At 31.7% G+C, this 21,545-nt stretch overlaps 2 protein-coding genes across 5 annotated transcripts; both read right to left on the bottom strand.

Moving 5' to 3' along the window:
* Nucleotides 1–275: 275 nt before the first annotated feature.
* Nucleotides 276–4,855, bottom strand: LOC139529955 (RNA-binding protein RO60-like). The gene is made up of 2 exons (XM_071325954.1): nt 3,191–4,855; nt 276–1,803 (listed from the first exon to the last, which is right to left on the bottom strand). Exons 1-2 carry the CDS (start codon nt 3,334–3,336, stop codon nt 369–371), a joined length of 1,581 nt encoding a protein of 526 aa, XP_071182055.1. The 5' UTR covers nt 3,337–4,855; the 3' UTR covers nt 276–368.
* A 1,007-nt stretch (nt 4,856–5,862) lies between these two features.
* On the bottom strand, nt 5,863–19,852 carry LOC139529953 (RNA-binding protein RO60-like). 4 transcript variants are annotated; one of them, XR_011665927.1, is made up of 4 exons: nt 19,541–19,852; nt 7,419–8,979; nt 6,982–7,263; nt 5,863–5,963 (listed from the first exon to the last, which is right to left on the bottom strand). XR_011665927.1 is itself a non-coding variant. In XM_071325953.1 (2 exons), exons 1-2 carry the CDS (start codon nt 19,783–19,785, stop codon nt 7,551–7,553), a joined length of 1,674 nt encoding a protein of 557 aa, XP_071182054.1. In that variant the 5' UTR covers nt 19,786–19,852; the 3' UTR covers nt 5,863–7,550. The 4 variants fall into 4 exon arrangements, 2 of the variants coding, with proteins under 2 accessions (XP_071182054.1, XP_071182053.1); XR_011665926.1 differs by lacking the exon at nt 19,541–19,852 and adding an exon at nt 10,045–10,357; XM_071325953.1 differs by having other exon boundaries at nt 5,863–8,979.
* Between the last annotated feature and the right edge of the window lie 1,693 nt (nt 19,853–21,545).

The raw sequence follows: 21,545 nt of genomic DNA, 5'->3' as shown, positions 1-21,545 counted from the left end.
TATATTTACTGAGCAAATAAATCTGATTTTAATTAAATTAGTAGTAGTCATAAGGCAAATACCTAATAAAATGGTTAAACAAGCATCAACCAATCACCGCTTAACCTTATTGGACTATTTGATGTATTTTTTCTGCAAGATCGTATCGTTCACTTAATTGATCTCAAATATATTTTGGTGAGATAAGTACTTATCTAAGAAATACTCTTAACCTATTTACATGATGTACGTACCATGGTAAGTTATGGCTCGATAATCTGCCAGAAAGAAAATAAAAGGAAGTGGCATTAACCCTTTATTGATAAACTAATTTATAATTCCTTCTGAGGTAGCTGAATCATCAATTTATCTACACAATCTGCTGTCATCTAAATTCTTATAAATTCCGTGATGACTTTCATTGCATTGGTATCGAACCCTACAACATTTAGCATATGCAGATCATTGGGGTCTGTTATAGGATTGTTATTACTGGTCATAGCTACCACTACAAGACGTGTACTAGGAAGTCCTAGGCGACTCCGATACTGTGTCATCGCTTCATTCAAATTTATATTCGTAGCGCACGAGGTGAAGAAAACGATTGCATCGTACTGCTTTGAATGTGTCATTGCCCAATCCATTGGGTTAGACGCTTCATCACTTAAACAGGCGCATTCTGATGTTGAAAATTTAAATGACGCTGTTTCAAGGTTATCGGTAGGAAGGACGTCAACCAGTGAAACACTATCAGAAACAAGGACAAAATCTGTCCATCTCTCGACCTTTGACATCAGCAGTGCAACTGCAACGGCTGCGCTCCGCGCGGATACTTGTTGAAGGTCAACAACTGGTTTCATCATTTCTTCGCTACCGTCAATAGCTAGAAGAATTCTCTTGTCTGTGGCCACACAAGAGGAAAATGATTTATAAAATGCAGTCTCCAGAGTATCAGCAACTCTTTGGTTCACCTCCCACTCCATTGGACTTGCATTTCGGATTGATCCGCCCAGTTTGTAGGTATTCCAAGCAGTTAAAATCGTCAAAGGGTGAATCTTTGCGCAACGCAATTTAACATCATCCAGTAGATTGTCAAGTATGTGTTGCTCCTCGGGCGAATCAGGACGTAGCAATGCGTGTTTTGAAATTCTTCCTAAATTACGTATTAGAGCATGCATCGGCATTTCGTACATTAAGGCTCTCCATACATTCTTGTTATTCAATATATTTGTTGGAATGTGTTCACGGGTAAGATTGTATCTTCTTATCAACGATGTCAAATCATCTATATCATTGCCTTTACATTCCTTAGCTTGCTCAACGCCATTAATAAACTGCTCTGCATCCTTGATCATACCATCGGAATCATCAGAATTCGCACTGCTGCACATTCCTTTAACGATATATTGAATAACAAACTTAATGTGATGTGTTTTCGGTTTCACATGCGCAAGACGGATTAAATCCCTATGAGTATATCCATGCCTTTTTTTGTATTTGGTACCCAGTCTCAAAAGTTTTATCGGATTGTTTTGGAAGGCGGCCTGATTGTACCACTCTGAAACAGCTTTCCTCTGTGCTCTTCCCCAACCTTTCGAACCTTCTCTTTGTATTGACGTAAATTTTATAAACTGAAACAGATGTGTTGGTGTACGACAAATATCCGTCAAACATCGCAGTGCTGCTTTTTTTGTTGATTCGTCGTTACAACGTGCACAAACTGCCAAAGCATACAAAAGTGGGCCCTGTTTTGGTGCTTGACCAAGCATGCTTACTTCTTTTATCAAGCCTATAACTTCCATTCCTTTTCGTTCGGAAATCATCCTATAATTAAAACAATAAAATAAAGATTTTATTGAAACATTTAGAGAAAAACAGTGCTATTGTTATCAATGTTGTAATGTTTTTGACAATAAATATTACCGTTTGCAAATTGCAGAAATCTGAAAACAGTTAGGTATGATTTGTATTATTTTTAAACTGTTTTCATTTTTAACTGAAGCATAGTTTCATCATAAATATGTGAGCACTGACTTTATATAGATCAAATGATCATCACTGCTGAGCACACAATATTTTTATTTTCTCTTCTCCAAATAAAACATTTTTAAAAATAAAAATAAACAAATGTTAGTAGGGATTTTCAGTTTACTCTGCAAAAGGGGGGGTGGTGTAGAAATTTTCATAAGGGTAGGACTCACTGACTGCATAAGAGAGGCCCGCTCAAGTCATGATTCAGTGATTCCGTATGCAATCAATAAACAGTTATTCACACAAAAGATGGAGGTTCGGGCAGGCACACGTTATTCGATCTATATATACATTATATTATACAATGTATTATTATATATAAACTAATTGGGGGTTGTTTGGGGAGGCTTTCCGAAGTCCTTCATGCCAAATAATGAAACACAAATTTTGCCAAACGATAGAAATGTGTATTATCTTTATGACGATTAAAAAAGTCGACTGATCATCGTCAAAATTTTAGACCTCTTAAGATAAAATGACCATAAAGGTATACGAACATGACCGTTTCAACACCAACGGAAAAAGGACATTCCAATTCCTCTTATAAATAGCATTACTATTTTAATTCTAATATTATTATAAAAATAAAATATAATAAGACCTGAGAAAAAAGAATAGCACTCCAACTTTGAGTTGTATCTGAACAAAAACATTTTTTTCTCCACATCTTAACAATGATTTATGTGCTTTGATATGGTCCCTATGATTCTAATACGCCATAGATCTGTGGGGTAATCTATATATAGAGCTTATACGCCTGATAGAATAGTGGCTATAAATAAATTCATCAAACTGATTCGGAAATAATTTTATCTTGATAGTACGATAAAAAAGATATATATATATATATCACACAAAAGATGGAGGTTCGGGCAGGCACACGTTATTCGATCTATATATACATTATATTATACAATGTATTATTATATATAAACTAATTGGGTATAACGTAATGTATCCAAGTGATGTAATTGTTGTTTCAATGTTGTAATTTATTCCAATGAAGAAGGCCGTAATGGCCGAAACGTATGGGAATTTGTGTTATAGTTTTTATTATATATATATATATATATATGTTACATATTTCATATAAGATAAACAAATAGGTATATGTCACTATAACTAACTCTATTTTTAATTGATCATCTGTATAAATCGACCAGTAGTTAGTGTACAGTACCTGTCGATAATCCTGGAATGTTGGGAGAAATCTCTCACCACGTTTACCCGTCTCTTGTTGACAAAGTATCTTCCGTCATCTCTTCCGTAAATCAAAAATCTAAGGAGACGTTGTCTGCTTAAACTTTCATTATTTTGACCAGCCATTCTTTCTGAAGCTATTAAGATCGAGGCTGTGCTAGACCACCAATTACTCCCTCAAATATAGAACGTATTAAAAGTAGCCCTACTCTGACACAAAATAGTGCTTTTGATGTCCTTGTTTACTTAAACTATTAACCAAGAAATTTGCAGAAATTTAACTTTTGTTGAAAGAAAATTATATTTAGCCCATTTTGAGCTAAAATTTACTTGTTTATGACTTTGCATTAAAAATTGAGAATTAATGCGCTCCTTTGTTTACTAATTTAAGATTTCCAGAAAACCAGGGGTTATTTTTGGAGTACCTCTGTTCCAGTTTTTTTTTTATAGAACTTTAAAACAAAAGGCTTGAAAGGTATGTTGAAAATTGGCACCAAGAAAACTTATACAAGTACAATTCAAGAAATACCTGGTTTCTCTGAAGTTAAACTTAAGGTAAAATATTTACAAAGCTGTGAAAATTGCAAAATTTGGATGTCAATATAAGAATCTGGGAATTTACAAAAGAAAAAAATAATAATAGAATGACAATAGTCCGGGAAAAGGTTGGTTTTAGTGAAAATTCAAGTAAATATAATTTGACAAATTGTTATGCTGAATCTTGATGTAAAATATTTTTATTAGGTTTTTGAAAAACAACGTTACTTTAAATACGAAAAATAGTGGATATTGGATATAAGTAATTGTCACAGCAACCCCGATGCCATAATCAATGATAATTAACCATACAACATTGAACGATCTTCTATCAACACCAAATTCTTCAAAAAATGGACTTAATACAAGCATTGACATGTTTCTTGACACTAAACAGTGGCGGATCCAAAACTTTTCATAAGGGGGGAGGGGGTCGGGGAGGGGGGCTCTAGTCATGTTTCAGTTACTCCCCCTATAATCAACCAATTTTTTCCCACGAAAGGGGATGCCCGTCGCCCTGGATTCGCCTATGCACTAATTTGTTGCGGAATTTATTATTATTATTTTTTTTTTTTATAGTTTTAACACTGCTCCTTCAATCTTTATTTTTCGTTTTATAAACATGAAATTTTCTCGTTTGAAATGTTCTACATTTGTCCTTTCGGAGCCTTTCATAGGTCGTGCATTGACTTCACGTTGATAAGTGCTTCTGTTTTTTTGTCTCTGGTACATGGTTGGCAAGTATACCACATTGTCTGATTTTTATATTACATTGCACCCATATTCAAATGCATTTGCAATTGGTAAGGATTTTTTTTATAATAGTATTGTTATCCATTTACCATATACTTTTTTAAACGGGTAAAGTAAAAGTAAAGTATATTTTGAGGCCATAATAAAATGTTCATAAATTTTTAAGGCCTTGCACAAGATCTCCGCTGTTCAATATTTAGTTATTTCGATGTTTACGACAGGTCTTTGATTTTTTTTGTTAATGTTTTAAAAAATTCTGGGGAATTTAAACCTTGCCTTATTATAGAGATATCCTATATATATGTACTTTTAGTATTTTGTCTTAGGGTTGCTGTCTCAATAATGTAAACCCCGCATCTGTTTTTATACACACAAGTATAAAAGACTTACAATTTTTGAAATGAACTTTAATTGTAACTGGACTACATATACAAGGTTCAAAATAAAACATGTTTGATAATAACACCATTACAGCTGAATTCAGTACATTGCTTCATTACAGTTAAATATAAGAAGATGTTATATAAGTGCAAATGAGAAAACTCTCCATCCAAGTTACAATTTGTAAAAGTAAACCATTATAGGTCAAAGTACGGACTTCAATAGTACGGAGCCTTGACTCACACCGAACATCAAGCTACACGTTTATAAAGTGCCCACATAATGACTAGTGTAAATTTTTCAAACGGAGAAACCAAGGTCTAATCTATATTTAAAAAAAAAGCCGAGAAACGAGAAACACTTATGAACCACATCAACAAACGACACACACTGATAATGAACTAGATACTTGTGTGTATTCTCTCTCTTCTTGCTCGGTTTATTCAATTGTAATACATCAAGTTGGGCATCATACGGATTACTACAGGAATTTCAAAATGGACGCAAAAGATTCTGCATTCTGACACGATATGACTAATAAGAGTCGATTACCATGCAATTATAAAGTTCTTAATAGCGTCCCAATTTTGATATGCATGTTTAATCTGTTTATGCAGTATGTAAAGTACCATCATTATTCATAAACCGTGCAAAATAAGTACAAAACTATGCTTATATTCACAAACATTTATATACAGTGGTCTCAAAGCAATATGACCCATGCACGTGTTTGTTTACAGCTGTAAGTTAACAAAGCAAAAACAAGCAACATATATACTAACCGAGTATTGTAACCGATTTAATAGTAATTCTATTACAATATCAAATGGGCGAGCAAATTTGAAAAAGCTCTTTACTGTTTTGTCTGAATAAGAGGATAAGAATTAAATTATTTTATACCAATGCATTTGTATAGACCAACTAGACGTTTTGGGAACATGAGGCTATCAAAAAGGAAAAATCTCGAAACAGACTGCAAGGTGAAACAATCGACTAAGTGCAATTTTTACTGGCACATATTTTCGTTACAACTAGGATTAAGCAATAATAAATAAAATATATACATACAATAGTACAATAAACTGCTTCGCCATGCACAGCTGGATACGACCGCAAATGTCCAACCCTGAGCAGTTGGGACAATAATGGACACAATATTCGCGCTTGATACATGTCTGAATTTTGATTGTATTTAAATATTTGACACATAATAGGTTCCTTACACATAATGACGGTAGTCAAAGAACTTATAATTGGCTATATGATTTGAATATATTTGCCATTGTGAAATTCACTATGCTGTTGGGAATTGACCCCCCCCCCCAAAAAAAAAAGAAAAGAAAGTTGACTCCCTATTTGCTTTTGTGCAATACACTATGCTGTTGTGAATTGACCTCCTCCCAAACCAAACCCTAAAAAAATATTTACCAACCTTTTTCGCTTTTGTGCAATACACTATGTTGTTGCCTATTGACCCCCCTTTTTTGGGCAAATAGTCCAAAACCTGACATTTCTTTATACATAATTTACAAGTAGTGTAAGGGAGGTATATTCAAAAACATTGTATTTTAAATGTATTTCAATTTGAATTACTCTTTACACTGCTTTTAAATTGTCTTAATTGTCCATTAACCAGAAAAACATAATATCCCCCCCTTTTTTAACTCTTATTTCTAAATGGGTTGAGCCATAACCCCAAAATTCGATCCTCACCATCCCTTTGTAGTATGAAAACTTATATAGTATAATCTCATAGAGATCTCATAGAGATAAATACACTAAAACACAAGTTATTGTCTGGGAACTACAAAAATGCTTATTAGGGTCCCTTTCTTGGCCCTTATTCCTAAACTGCTGGGACCATAACCCCCAAATCAATTCCAACCTTCCTTAAGTGGTATTGAACCTTCTGGTAAAATATTATAGAGATCCATTCACTTAAACTAAAGTTATTGTCCGGACACTAAAGGCGTCTTCGGACGACGACGCAGACGACGACATTATTTATAGCATTATACGAAGCAAAAAAAAATTGTGCGGTCGTATAAAAATAAACAATTAACGTAACTTTATGCACAGTGTGTTAAATAATTTATTTACTTCAGTTAAATTAGTACTGTCTAAAGATGAATAAAAATTATCTACAGTTAAATAAATATTATAAACCGATTTGAATTCAGGAGCGGATCCAGGGTTTTGAAAGAGGGTTGGAATGGGGTTGGACACGTTTCGAGTGATATATTTACGCATTATTTGTTTGTTTCTTCATTCTAAAGAATCATTTTAAACTATCTATTTAAACGAGTGACAAGAGTGCTTTATTGATCGTTGATTTTTTGACTTATTATATTCGACTCACTATTTATACATAATATAATTTTTCTATATATATATACATTTTTATCAATTTATACAATGTACAATCATTAATCAGAGAAAATGTGAAATATGTACAGAAATATGCATATATTTACAAACATTTACAATACAGAGGTGTCAAAACAATATGACCCCACGTGTTTGTTTATTGGACTTACATATCTTTTATGCTTGATTTTTTACTTTTTGTTTTAATATAGTCAGTTTTTAAATTTTAATGTATTTACACGAGTCAAATTGTATTAATCAAGGTATAATTTCTTAATGGACATCCTAGCGGATAATAAAAACTAGAACTTTCCCATAACGAAATTTGACATTGCTTTCGGTGCTTCAGTATCGAATCCGACAACATCCATCATAAACGGGTCGTTTGGATCCGCGATTGAGAAGCCATTACTGACCATACCAACTACAATCAGTCGTGCGTCGTGTATCTTTGCGTACTCTCTGTACTGTTTTAGAGCCTCAGATGGATGCATTTTTCCATGATAAGTTTCGGAGTCGGTATAAACGATGAAGACGTCAAATTTCTTTTTGTGGTCAATAGCATACAACATCGGCATTGAACAGTCAGTGCCCGAAAACGGAAGATTACTGCATTTCTTCAGAACTGTGTTAAGAGTGTCTACTTTATTGATATCGAGTTTTGTGTAACCCTTTGAAAATGCAATAACCTCAAAATTGTCCTCTGTTCTTGCAGTCAATAACATCATGGCTGCTGAAGCCTCGAAAGCCTCGATTTCGGACGACCCAATTACAGGTGTCTGCATTGATCCACTGACGTCTACTGCTAGAAGGTACCGTTTTCCGGTCGGAGGAACATTCTTAAACGCTTTGTAGAAAGCCTCCTCTAAAGCTTTTGTTATATTGTCATTCACGCTCCACGAAAGTTTGCCCTTACTACCCCGACCTGCTTTGTACTGATTCCATGCAACAAGAAGAGAGAACGGATGAATTCTAGCAGACTTCAGCAATCCTTCATTTGTAAGTTTGTCCACTACTAGTGTTTCCCCGAAAGATTTAGAATCTAACAGTCCCAAGGTAGACATTTTGCCAAGATTTCTAATCATAGCCATCATTGGCATTAAACGAAGGAGGGTGTCCCATACTTCCTTCGAGTCCAGAAGTCCTGTTGGAACATGTTCACGGACTAACTGATGTTCAACGATTAAAGATCGTAATTTTTCGATGTCACTTTTGGTACATTTCTTGGCTTCTTCGACGCCGTCAAGAAAAGCTTTTACATCTACAACAGACCTATCTTCAGAGTACAGACTATTTGCACTTGCCATGTCCTTGACAACGTACTTCAAAATCATGTCAATTTTGCTGTCTTCCGGTTTGATGTGTGCCAAGCGGACCACATCCCGATGACTCCACGAGTGACGATTCTGGTACTTTGTTACAAGGTATGCCAACTTTTTGGGGTCTTTTGAAAAACCATTATACCATTTACCGATAGCCACCCTGTGGGCTCTACCCCACCCCGTCCCAGAACTTTCCTTCTCGCAGTACTTAACAAACTCAAAAAGATGTGTAGGAATCCGACAAACACTGCCAAGAATTTTGTAGGCTGCGGTTTTTGTTTTCGAATCATTACATCTGCAACATATGGCCAAAGCATACAATGTTGGCCCCTGTTTACATGCTCGCCCTTCGATACTCACTGTACAAATTAAATCAACCACTTCCGGTCCCCTTCCATTCATTATCAGTCTGAAAATAAAATGTAAAATATATATGCAAAATAGTTTCCTCCTTATTTTACAAATTACCTCTATATATTTATTCCCCATTTAGTGGAATTCCAGATATCACGTTTATTTTCCTTTCTTAAAATAACAAAGAAATTATGCTTTTTCACAGTACTATCAAAATGAAAAACACACAATTTTTTTTATCAGTTTGCTGAAAAGTTTTTTGTTATTATTTACAAGACTACTTTAGACCGATTTACTATTTTATTTAAATACAAATAATATTCGAAAGTCTGTCAAATTCATTGTCATGTTCTATAGCCAAGTATTTTGTAGAGATTGCCATTTGGAATTTGGAATGACCATTTCACTTGCATATTGATGAACAGAGCGTTGAACTCTAGATGGACTGTACTTGAGGGTTGTACATCATTTGCGGTTACCCTAACATTTAACAAGAAAGGGACAAATTGGATAAGGTTATTAATGATCTAGGACATTTTTTCTGTTATTTCAACTATTAAAGAAATATTTATATAATAGGCCACATATTCTTAAACTAAACAAAAAGAAGGTCATATGTATTGCAGTGTATCATTAATTGTAGATTTTCTTGATAATCGTATTAATAGTCAAGCGCATTCCCCCCCAAAAAAAATACCTAACAAAGTTTGTGTACATGTGTGCAAATTTTATCCATCTCTTTAACCTAATTACTAAATGCCCAGTTCAGCATTGTAAATATTTTACATATATTTTACTTTCAAATAAGCTCATATTATTTATGAATTCTTTTCGCAGCAATGAAGTTTTTTTTAAAGTGTTTTCTTGACCTCCAAATAAAGAATTTCTGACCATTTCTACATAAACTTTGGGCGCTATAATTTATTGTAAACATTAAACATTTCGTAGGGAAATAAACCAGGACTCGAGATCTTTTCTAGTCAAATGTCAAATGTAAAGCATGCCTTCATTCCTACTAATTAAATGGTACCCGATATTGATTGATTTAATTCTTCTTTTATTTTGGCATCTAGGCAGTCTAAATTGACAACATATAACAACTTGAATTTTTCCAAGGTACCTGTCAATACACTGAATATTTTCCCTTTTTAATTCAGGTTCTTTTGCGTAATACGATCCACCTTCAGTGCCCAAACATAAGAATCTCAGAACTCGTGTCAAATCATTTACACTGTACACAAATCCACCAGTACTGTTCACAACTTGATCATAAGTCATTTTTTCGTCCTGAGACTTAAGGTCCCCCCTTGGTTGAATCGATCCAAAATCTTCACCGTCAATTTGCATTTGTGAATCTTTTATTGAATCCATGTTAGTAAAAGTGTTGTCGTTTGGGCTTATCGAATATTATACATGACGTCACTTTTAGTATTAATAGGCTAGGGACTTTTCACCGGAAACGTTTCTTGAAAGGAGCCATCGCAGTAAAGTATTGATTTAATTAACTTATATTTGAAATTAACCCGACTAATCCAGTCGTTATATTCCGACTCACTATCGATCGCTACATTAACCTCGAGAGGACACTGACCGATAGAGGGCGCTGAATTATTCGAGTTAATTTGAAATGAGAATTCCCTTAACATTTTTGTAATAAGAACTTTCTTAATATTTTTGTCTTAGTTGAAAGAAATATATTTTCACACGTATAATTCGTAGAATACAATTCAACAATTATTCTATTTTTAGGCATTGAATTACCTTGCTATTTATAAGATCAAATTTATATTTAGTTGTTGGATTACCTTACTATTTATATCGATTCGAAGGGACTGTCTCAATATGCTTTTAAAGAAAACCGATAAAAATATTTCTTGTTTACTTATAGTATGTAAATATATCAGACGAACCGGTTTGTCATTTGAATAAATATTAAATTTGTGTGTATTTATATTCGTATTAAAAAGAAATAAACAAGCAGATAATTATAGTTGTTAAGTTTGTTTAAAGGGTAAAATTCCATTGATTTTTTTTAGGGGAGATTATTTTTATTTATTCAATGTAATACTTAACCAAGATATCTGTGAATTTTAGTAGTATTCACAGTATCGAAATATTGAGTGTGCACTCTTGGATTCTTACAACATCATTGTATATTTCTGTACACAAATATTTAAAAATTAAAATAAATAGGAAAATAAATCACAATGAAATACTAGTAGCTAGAGAAACGTCACATACCAACATAAAATGATTTTGGATAAGAAATATTTTTGCCTGGTTAGAATTGAAAATAAAATTAATTTAGCACAAGACAATGAAAAAAACAACCCTTTTTCCCGCTAAACACAGGAAGTAAAACGATTTTTTGTGCGAAAGAAATAATCCAGCCTAACAACAGGTTGAAATAATTCATCTTCCTATCACCAAATAAATCAAATGGTCTTCCTCTTAAATACCCAAGTTTCGATACAAATAACATTATAGATTTCATATTTTCGATAGCTTTAAAAGTTGTTATTTTGTTTTCACTGCACCCTTGCCATTTTTGTGCATCCCTCGTCGGAAGTTGAACATATCGAGATAACACCATATTCACTGTGTCTAACGCTCTAGACCCCTCTGCCAATATGCAACTGGACTGAACTAACAAACACCTGCTTTTGGTGGTCTAGTTTAACCTTTCCTCGTTAGTAGAATCTAGTGTTGTAACGCAGTACATGCTATATTAGGCATGAAGGCGGAATTCATTGCTGCAGATTAGCTAAGTTATCTATCGTTAAAGATCGAAGATGCAGTCACATAAATATTTATTTTTATAGGTACGTCTAAACAAGTTTTAACTCTACACCCGATCCTTCTATTGGACAACCAGTTAAGGTGGTACACGGTTGAAAACACATATTATATTCATAATTACTCTAAATATCAACAACAATGTTAAATCTGCAAATTTGCAGGAAGCAAATTTTTGTTCTTCCCTCGCCGGGATTCAAACTCATGCTATATGGATATCGCGACAACACCGCTTGCACTGTGTTCAGCGCTATTTAAAATCAGCGTTACAGTTTAATATTAAAAATATTAATATGGCAAAGATCAATTCAATTTAAAAAAAAATTAAAAAAAATAACGTTGTGTAAAGGGCAATTTCATTAACTTTACTTAAATTATTTGAAAATTATAACCGATTTATTTTTTTATTATGTTTGAGAAGACTCGTTGCAAATAATATTAAATGCCTTTACAAAAGAGGAGATTTCTTAGATCTTTAAATGACTTTTAGATGCACACAGTTTTATGACAAAATAGATTTGAACCATTGTTATACACACAAAGATATTTTTCAAACATTTCTAACTTTGAAATATTGATCTTGCACCAAAATATCTGTCTAGGTAAAGACTTGGCTCATATCTGATTATTAATGACAAGGTTTCAAAATGGGGCTTTTTTGACAATTTTACACTTAATCATTTATGCAAGAAATTTTAAGCCCTAATTCAAATATGTAAGACAACATTCAAAATTTCAAATACAGATATAAAAGACGTCTTATGAGCATCTGGAGGATGTTATTTTAAGACTTTGTAATTCTTTTTGATTTTTGTTAACGAGGAAACAAAAAAAAACCTCCTTCTTTGACAAATACCCCCTCTTTTAACACGTTTACATGACATTCATTATAATTGCGACAAGAAATTTTCAAACAAGAAAATACACCAGTGTAAACAAGATCATGCTTTTCACAGAGCGATCGATGCATTGCATATTTCTGTCTGCAGTACTTGTTTATCCGTTGTTCTGTTCCTTAACTAAAAAAGTATGTAATCCGCATTGATCGAATAACCGACACATCCACCAATTTTTTTTTAAAATTTATTTGTGATGCTGTTATTTGAATTTCTTAGTTTCGTTCTGCTATATCTTTTTTTTTTTTTTTACAAAACTCGCACACTTGTACTGTTTAATTCTCTGAACGCATGTATTTTCATTTATCAAACGGTTAAGAATCAATGTTACGCAACTATTATAACTGAAACTATTTTCCATATCCGTACCTATTGTATAAAAAGCTGTAGTATTCAACGTCCGTCATGTGATTTATTGTTGCATGACACCATTCAAATATATCAAAAAAATAAAAGAATACCGAACTGCGAGGAAAATTCAAAACGGAAAGTCCCTAATCAAATTGCAAGATTACTTGATATGTTAAAATTAGAAAGTTATAATAAAATAATTTTGATACCTATTTCAGGAAAAAAAAAATCACGAAGATAACATATTATTTGTATTATTAATTATGTTTTTGGTTGGGAATTCGAATGGAGATGACTAGGTGTATTATTCATTCCGTCTAACTATAATAAAATGTTGCAACTTTTCAGTTTTCATTTAATAGCCTTCCCATTTTTCATTTTAGAGTCTTTAATAGGTTACATTTATCCCACAAAATCAAATTAAAATCATAAAAGACATATATTATTTGACGTTGATTACGAGATACACGCAGTAAAAATATGTTAAATAAACCCGTCAACAGTTTTACCTGTTTAAAAAAATACTAAAACAATTATTTTTCAAATTGGTTTGCAATTACCTATTACATTACATGGTAATAGTTATGAAATGTGCCCACAACAATAAAAAAGCGTTTTTATAGCGTACATATTATTTTTATTCCTTTTAATATCACTCACCTCTAATTAACACGAACACTATCTTGGAGCAAAACCCAAGCACTATACCGTACTTGTAATATATTATGTATGGTATCATATTTAAAAATTTTGAAAATGTTTCGAAGAATTAATGGTAAAAATTAAAAAAAAGATGCCAATGAGACACATACAATGTATCCATCAGAAACCAAATGACAATCAAATTACTATGTTTATTCTAAATATTGTTTAAGTTTTCCGTTTATTTGTTCATTAAATCAACGATTTTTTTTTATAGCATCGAAATATTATGCATTGTAAAATTAAATATATTATTATTAGAAAAATAGATATTTAGTGCGAAAGATTTAGTTTATCATCAACTAAAATAAAATTCTATAGCTAACCTTGTTAGAATTTTTTACCATTACGGGTTTTTTTAAAGCAATTACAATGCGACGATGCCGATGAAAGAATAACTTAAACACACGATACAAAAAACTACACACAAAAGAAAAAAACATATATGAAAGTCTATGCCGGATAATGAAAAAAATGTCTTTAAATTTCAAAATTATTTTAATAGGTTTAGCCTTTTTGTGTCATTAATTTATTTTAACGACATACTTAAACCAGGTTCTCCGCAGGGCGCAGCTTTATACGACCGCAGAGGTCGAACCCTGAACAGTTGGGGCAAGTATGGACAAAACATTCAAGCGTGATACAGCTCTGAATTTGGATTGTGATCAAATTTTTGACATTACATGGTTTTTTTTTACACAAAACAAATGTCAAGATTTTACAAATCAATTAAAGATTTCTTCTTCAAACTTTTTAAATCTAAAATTAAATAGTTGACACAGCATAGGTTTCTGACACAGAATGAATGTGGTCTAATGAACTTAAAAGTTTTTTTTTGCCTTTGAACAATTCACTATGCTGTTGAATATTAATCCTCTCAAAAAAATGTTTGAAGAAATTTTCTTTTTATTTATGAAATCTGAAATGAGAAAAATTTAAACCCCCCCCTTTTTTTTCACATCCCTGTTTCCCTTTTTCCAAAACTGATATCAATTCAAATTTCTAATGGAGTTTGCAAAAATAACTACTCTTTTAAATACATCATAAAATATTAAAATGTAAAATAAAGTGCTTGTTATCACTGAATGGTAAAGATTAGTTGGTAGTAAAAGTGAATATACATTGTTTATTGTATAAAACAATAAAAAAAAACTTCATCAGCAACATTTTTTATTGGCAAATTTCCAATGAAGTTATTTACATAAAGTTATTGGCAAATAAAAATAGAAAATGACATCATAGTCATGTCTGGCAAATGTCCAACATACATTATCTAAAAACATTTTAGATAAGATAAGGGAAAAAGCTTCATCAGCAACATTTTATACTGGCAAATTTCCAATGAAGTTATTTACATAAAGTTATTGGCAAATAAAAATAGAAAATGACATCATAGTCATGTCTGGCAAATTTCCAACATATATTATCAACTACTATTCTATACAAAGAAAGATAACTCCAATTGAAAATTAATTAGATATTTCTTGCTATTGTGCAATACTGTGCAATTGAAAATTTCTTGCTATTGCACAATACTTGATATGGAATCCTGATTTGGATCAACTTGAAAACTGGGCCCATAATCAAAAATCAAAGTACATATTTAGATAAAGCATATCAAATAAGCCCAAGAATTTAATTTTTGTTAAAATCAAACTTAGTTTAATTTTGGACCCTTTGGACCTTAATGTAGACCAATTTGAAAACTGGACCAAAAATTAAGAATCTACATACACAGTTAGATTTGGAATATCAAAGAACCCATTTATTCAATTTTTGATGAAATCAAACAAAGTTTAATTTTGGACCCCCATTTGGACCAACTTGAAAACTAGGCCAATAATTAAAAATCTAAGTACATTTTTAAATTCAGCATATCAAAGAACCCCAAGGATTCAATTTTTGTTAAAATCAAACTAAGTTTAATTTTGGACCCTTTGGACCTTAATGTAGACCAATTTGAAAACGGGACCAAAAATTAAGAATCTACATACATAGTTAGATTCGGCATATCAAAGAACCCCAATTATTTAATTTTTGATGAAATCACACAAAGTTCAATTTTGGACCCTTTGGGCCCCTTATTCCTAAACTGTTAGGACCAAAACTCCCAAAATCAAACCCAACCTTCCTTTTGTGGTCATAAACCTTGTGTTTAAATTTCATTGATTTTTATTCACTTATACTAAAGTTATTGTGCGAAAACCAAAAATAATGCTTATTTGGGCCACTTTTTGGCCCCTAATTCATAAACTATTGTGACCTCAACTCCAAAAATCAATCCCAACCTTCCTTTTGTAGTCATAAACCTTGTGTTAAAATTTCATTGATTTCTATTTACTTGTACTAAAGTTATTGTGCGAAAACCAAGAATAATGCTTATTTGGGCCCTTTTTTGGCCCTTTATTCCTAAACTGTTGGAACCAAAACTCCCAAAATCAATCCCAACCTTTCTTTTGTGGTCATAAGCCTTGTGTCAAAATTTCATAGATTTCTATATACTTAAACTTAAGTTATAGTGCGAAAACCAAGAAAATGCTTATTTGGGCCCTTTTTGGCCCCTAATTCCTAAACTGTTGGGACCAAAACTCCCAAAATCAATCCCAACCTTGCTTTTGTGGTCATAAACCTTATGTTAAAATTTCATAGATTTCTATTCACTTTTACTAAAGTTAGAGTGCGAAAACTAAAAGTATTCGGACGACGACGACGACGACGACGACGACGCCGACGCCAACGTGATAGCAATATACGACGAAAATTTTTTCAAATTTTGCGGTCGTATAAAAACTTTTATTTTTTATTAGTATTTTTACCATGCATTTTTTTCAAAACAAAGATTCATTCATTTTAATATTTTATGATTTCCATATTTAAAAATGTTATTATTGTTTAATTGTTTTAATTTGGAAAAACAATATTCACGCAAACAGATCAGTGCAACCAAAATATTACCGATCCATGCATTGTATGTTTTCTCGCAGAAGCTCCCTTTCTTTGGCATAATACGATCCTTTTTCTGTACCCAAACATAGAAATCTTAGAACTCTTTTTAAATCAGTTATTTGATACACATATCCACCAGTACTGTTTTCCACCTGATCATAAGAAATTGGGTTATCCTGTGAAGTTAACTCAGTAGGTTGCAGAGACGCAAAATCATCCTCAGATTGCATTTTACAGTTATCAGTGGAATCCATTTTACTTAACAAAAACAGAGAAATGTATTGGGATAGGTGTATCGTCGAATAGAAATAAGATTTTCGACCGATTTGATAAATGACGTCCAGAAACAACTGTGTTCGATTGGTTGTTCAGTCGGTAAGATCTATAAATAGGAAAATAAAATCCAAAATGCCACAAATGAATTCCCCTTTTCTACTTTAAGAATCTGTTTGTCATATACATCTCGTTAGAGTTGTATATCTAAAGGAAATAATGATATACAATATGTTATTAGAGATAAGAGATTTTTTAAGATTTATAAATTTGATATTGTATTCAAGAGGGCAAAAAGTGGCCTTCTCATATCTCCTCCTTTAAAATATTTACTTTGTATATTTCTGTTTGCAGTTCTCGTTCTTTTGGTTATACCTTTGTTGTTTTAAGGAACTAAAAATGATGCAACCATTAACCTGACAACCAACACACCTGTTAACTGTCTTTTTATGTTCATTTTTGTGAAACAAGGACGTTACTTTTTCAATTGTATTTTTCTTATTTATAAATATTATTGTCACATCTTCACAAAAAGTACTGTTTATCTGTCTGTGCACATGTATATTCCTTTATAAGAATTATTATTCAGCATTAATAAAATGCCTAAGAATAACACAAACTATTAGTCATATGGTTACTCGGATGATAGCTACAGTTTTTAGTTACCGTCTACACGGCCAATGTTCCATGAAAACATATATATATTCATATAAACTAAATGATATATAACTGTTACGGGTATTTTCTAAATTAAGGAATTTTGTGCAATACATAAACATTTTAGTCATTTTCTAGATTAAAAATCCAGGCAATATTTTTTTTATTGAAAATGTCTGGAAAAATTGAAAGTATCACTGAAATGTCTACAAAAACTATGCTAATGACAGTATTGGGCTGAGCAAATATTCTATTCTAACCAATGAATTGAACATCATGCAATTTTAAAATTTTTACAAATTAACATGGATTCTTCAGGTGTTTTTATGCCTGGGTTGCATGATAACAACAAAATTTTGCTAATATTCATTGCAAAGATAGTTGATAAGGGACTTTCCATTTTGAATTTTCCTCGGCATTCGGTATTTTTGTGATTTTAGTTTTTGATGTATGTTTTAATGTATACTAGCAATACGTACACATTTGGTAGATTCTGACAATCATACATTTAGCTTGGAACATTTCTTCAAACCGAACAAACACATGATTTTTTCCATCTCTTTTACCGTGTTTCCATAAATTTTAAAGTTATGATAACATAGTTAAGTTAACTAGCATGGTTTATACCCGTGAAATATTGTTAAAAAATATCCATCCAAAGGACTGAAGCGGGCATAGGAGTAGGCACTTTACATATCCGCTAGTAAATCCCACGCTGAAATATAAACTGTTTAACTATAGGGACTAGGGGGAAAACACAAATGGTAAATGTATGTGATTGGGAATTTAAAACTGGTGCCTCATGTACGGAATTTCATGCTCTATGCATATTAAGAACTCTTGTATCTAACATACCCTGTTTTCTATTGATAGTAGAAATTCCTGACCATCATCCCGATAACTCCGATGAGGAACATATTGTATCCTAACTATGCATGTAAAAAGTCACAAAACGTTATACAAAGAACACTGAAGCAATCGAAAAATTTCCTTTTTAATTTTGCAAAACATAGTTTGAAGATTAAAAGGTACAACAACTGAATTGTCCTAAATAAGGATATAAGTATAGTAATATCTATGGTTGGTAAATCAAATTAACTTGTATCTGTAGGAATATATTCATGCATGTGGCGGGCATTGTCTTTGTATAATCCTACAGATTAGCGACCTCTTAACACTTACCATACCTTAAAGCAAAGGGCATTTTTGCCTTGCATAAATATTTCGACATGTAAAAAATATTTTTAGTGTTATATTCAATAAATGTTTTAATGAAATCACGAAACACTAAACAAATTTTGATTTTTTGCCCGCCGTGCGCTATCATCAAATCAACGATAATAGATAAGAAATAGATATTTTTGATTTTTTTTAACAATATCTAAAAGACAAGCAGATTTTTTATAAAAAAAAACTAGTTTCGACATGACTTTTCTTTACGTCAGTTAAAAAAATAAAATAAAATGCAACCGTGCTGTCTAACTCAATACTATATTCTTGATAAAACAGTAAAATTTAACATTGTCAATTGGTTAATAAAGTATAAACTTTATTTCTCGGAAATTAATTGAACAAAAAACAAAAAGAAACCCTACAAAAAACAACATATTAGAGACAATATTTGGATTTTGGTTTTGATAATTCGATGTTTTAAAAGCTTTGATGAAGGTGTTTCTTTGCAGTATCCAACACTAATTGAATACATGTTACTTTCATACACATATATATATTTAATGGGAATATCAGGAACATTATAAAAGATAATATTGAAACGCATGGGTTTTTCAGGACAGAAGTTTGTTTTAAACAATTTTACTTCAAAAACATGTTTTCCCTTATTTGAAATACTATGAATTTCTAAGTGATTTTTTTTTAAATACTGCAGTTATGGAGAATTTTCAGCCTTTCAAAAATATTTTTAAATTAATATGTGTTGTTGGTGCTGTTTGGGAAACACAATATACATGTAAAAAATAAATGCAACCAAAATATTACCGGTCGATGCATTGTATGTTTTCTCGCAGTAGCTCCTTTTCTTTGGCATAATACGATCCTTTTTCTGTACCCAAACATAGAAATCTTAGAACTCTTTTTAAGTCAGTTATTTGATACACAAATCCTCCAGTACTGTTTTCCACCTGGTCATAAGAAATTGGTGTATTCTGTGAAATTAACTCAGTAGGTTGTAGAGACGTAAAATCGTCATCAGTTTGCATATCAAAGTCAGCACTATGATCCATTTTACCCAACAGAAGCAGAACAAGTAATAGGGACACGTATTATACTATATTGAAAAGAATTAAGATCAAACGTACGTAGTTCAGTTTTATTTGATTGGTTGATATAAATAGGTTGATAAATTTCCCACCTACCTTAGTAAATTCCCTTTACTACATTAAGAAATAAAGGTTAATTTTACAATTGAAACACGTTTTATCTTGAACATGTTGATTTAACAGAACAGTGTTTATCTGTAGGTTGATGATATACAATAACCAACGTTAGATAATAAACTACCGAGTGTCCTGTGGGTACAAATATTTTCTATTGGGTTGATTTTTTCCATTTTAATTAAAACAACCTTTTTTTGTTCAGAAGAATGCAGGAACAAGAATACTGCTTTGATAATAACATAGTGTTATAGTGGTCTCAGAGAATACAAAAGGAGTTGGCAGTTTACAACTTTAGATATTTATCCAAAGGGAATAGGCCAGTGCTATGAGGATCAGTGGAGACTTTAAATTCACAACAGTGCTGATAGAAAGATTTCAAGCTACAGCACTTTCAAGACAGATTTTGGTCTTAAAATATATCTTACTTTATTGTTATCACTTGAAAGAAGAAACATCTTACGTGATTGAGTATTTCGGTACATAGACTTTGAATTGAACAAGGTCGATATCCTTGAGTATTTCTCAGGTGCACTTCAAATGAAATTGATGACGAAAAACATTTTTATTTTCATGCACATCATTCTTATTTAAAGAAACTCAATATAATCCAAAATTAAGTAATAGAAACTGGGTACAAACTGAAGAGAACTTTTATATAGTACTGTTTGTGATTTGATTGATGACAAAAAAAAAAACCCAACAAAAAAGTGCACTGCAAAAGTAAAGTTAGTGTTGAATTTTCTAAAACATAGAATGCACTTGTATTTGGTCTATCTAAAACCTTACAAATTTTCAAGATATGCAGGTTTGTTTGTACTAGAATAAATTTTGACAAATATCACTCATGTTGACGTTATAGTTTGATCTAATTGTTTTTGTTTAACATTTCTGACATTCTTAAATGTGTTGATATATTTACTTTTAACATTTATGACTATTTTGATGGCCTGGAAACAATTTTACTTTCTCTGGAATGCTTCAAAGAAAAGAAAAACACATTTTAGTTAAAAACAATTAGTTTATGTACGACAAGAGCATAGTGATTCTATTTAAAAATATCATCAACATTTTGATGAACAAATAACAGATTATAATTTCTGAAATATTGAACAAAGGCCTTTGTAATAGAATTGCAGATAAAGTTGCAAATGCCCTCCACATCAGAAAAAAAGTTTAACATGGGAAAATAATACCCAGTATCTTTCCTTCTGTTGAAAAAATAAAGTAAAAAAACTCTACGAGACATCCGCCTTTAAGGGCATACGATACAGTTTTGATCCCGTATTCAAATTTTCATGAAAATTTGCGTGTAGGCTATTTTTTACCTGATTAAATTTAAATATGTAATAAGAAATATAACTTCGTGTGCTACTTTTTGAGTAAATTGAGGTTGAAATTTAAGATATTTCATGAAAATACGGATTTATGGACGTATTTTTCCTTTCGATAGAAATACATAACATTTTTGTTTTAAAAGATAAACACTATCTGTTATTTGTTGATTATTTGTGTTTCATATAAATATTGCATAAATTTGTACATTTTATTTTTACAAATAACTCAAATTTATAAAATGATTATGAATGTAAGAAAAAATCGTAATTTTT

Source organism: Mytilus edulis, chromosome 7 (assembly GCF_963676685.1).
Source record: "Mytilus edulis chromosome 7, xbMytEdul2.2, whole genome shotgun sequence".
Lineage (NCBI taxonomy): Eukaryota > Metazoa > Mollusca > Bivalvia > Mytilida > Mytilidae > Mytilus > Mytilus edulis.
Note: the sequence above shows the minus strand (reverse complement) of the source record. Positions and strands in the feature narration are given on the sequence as shown.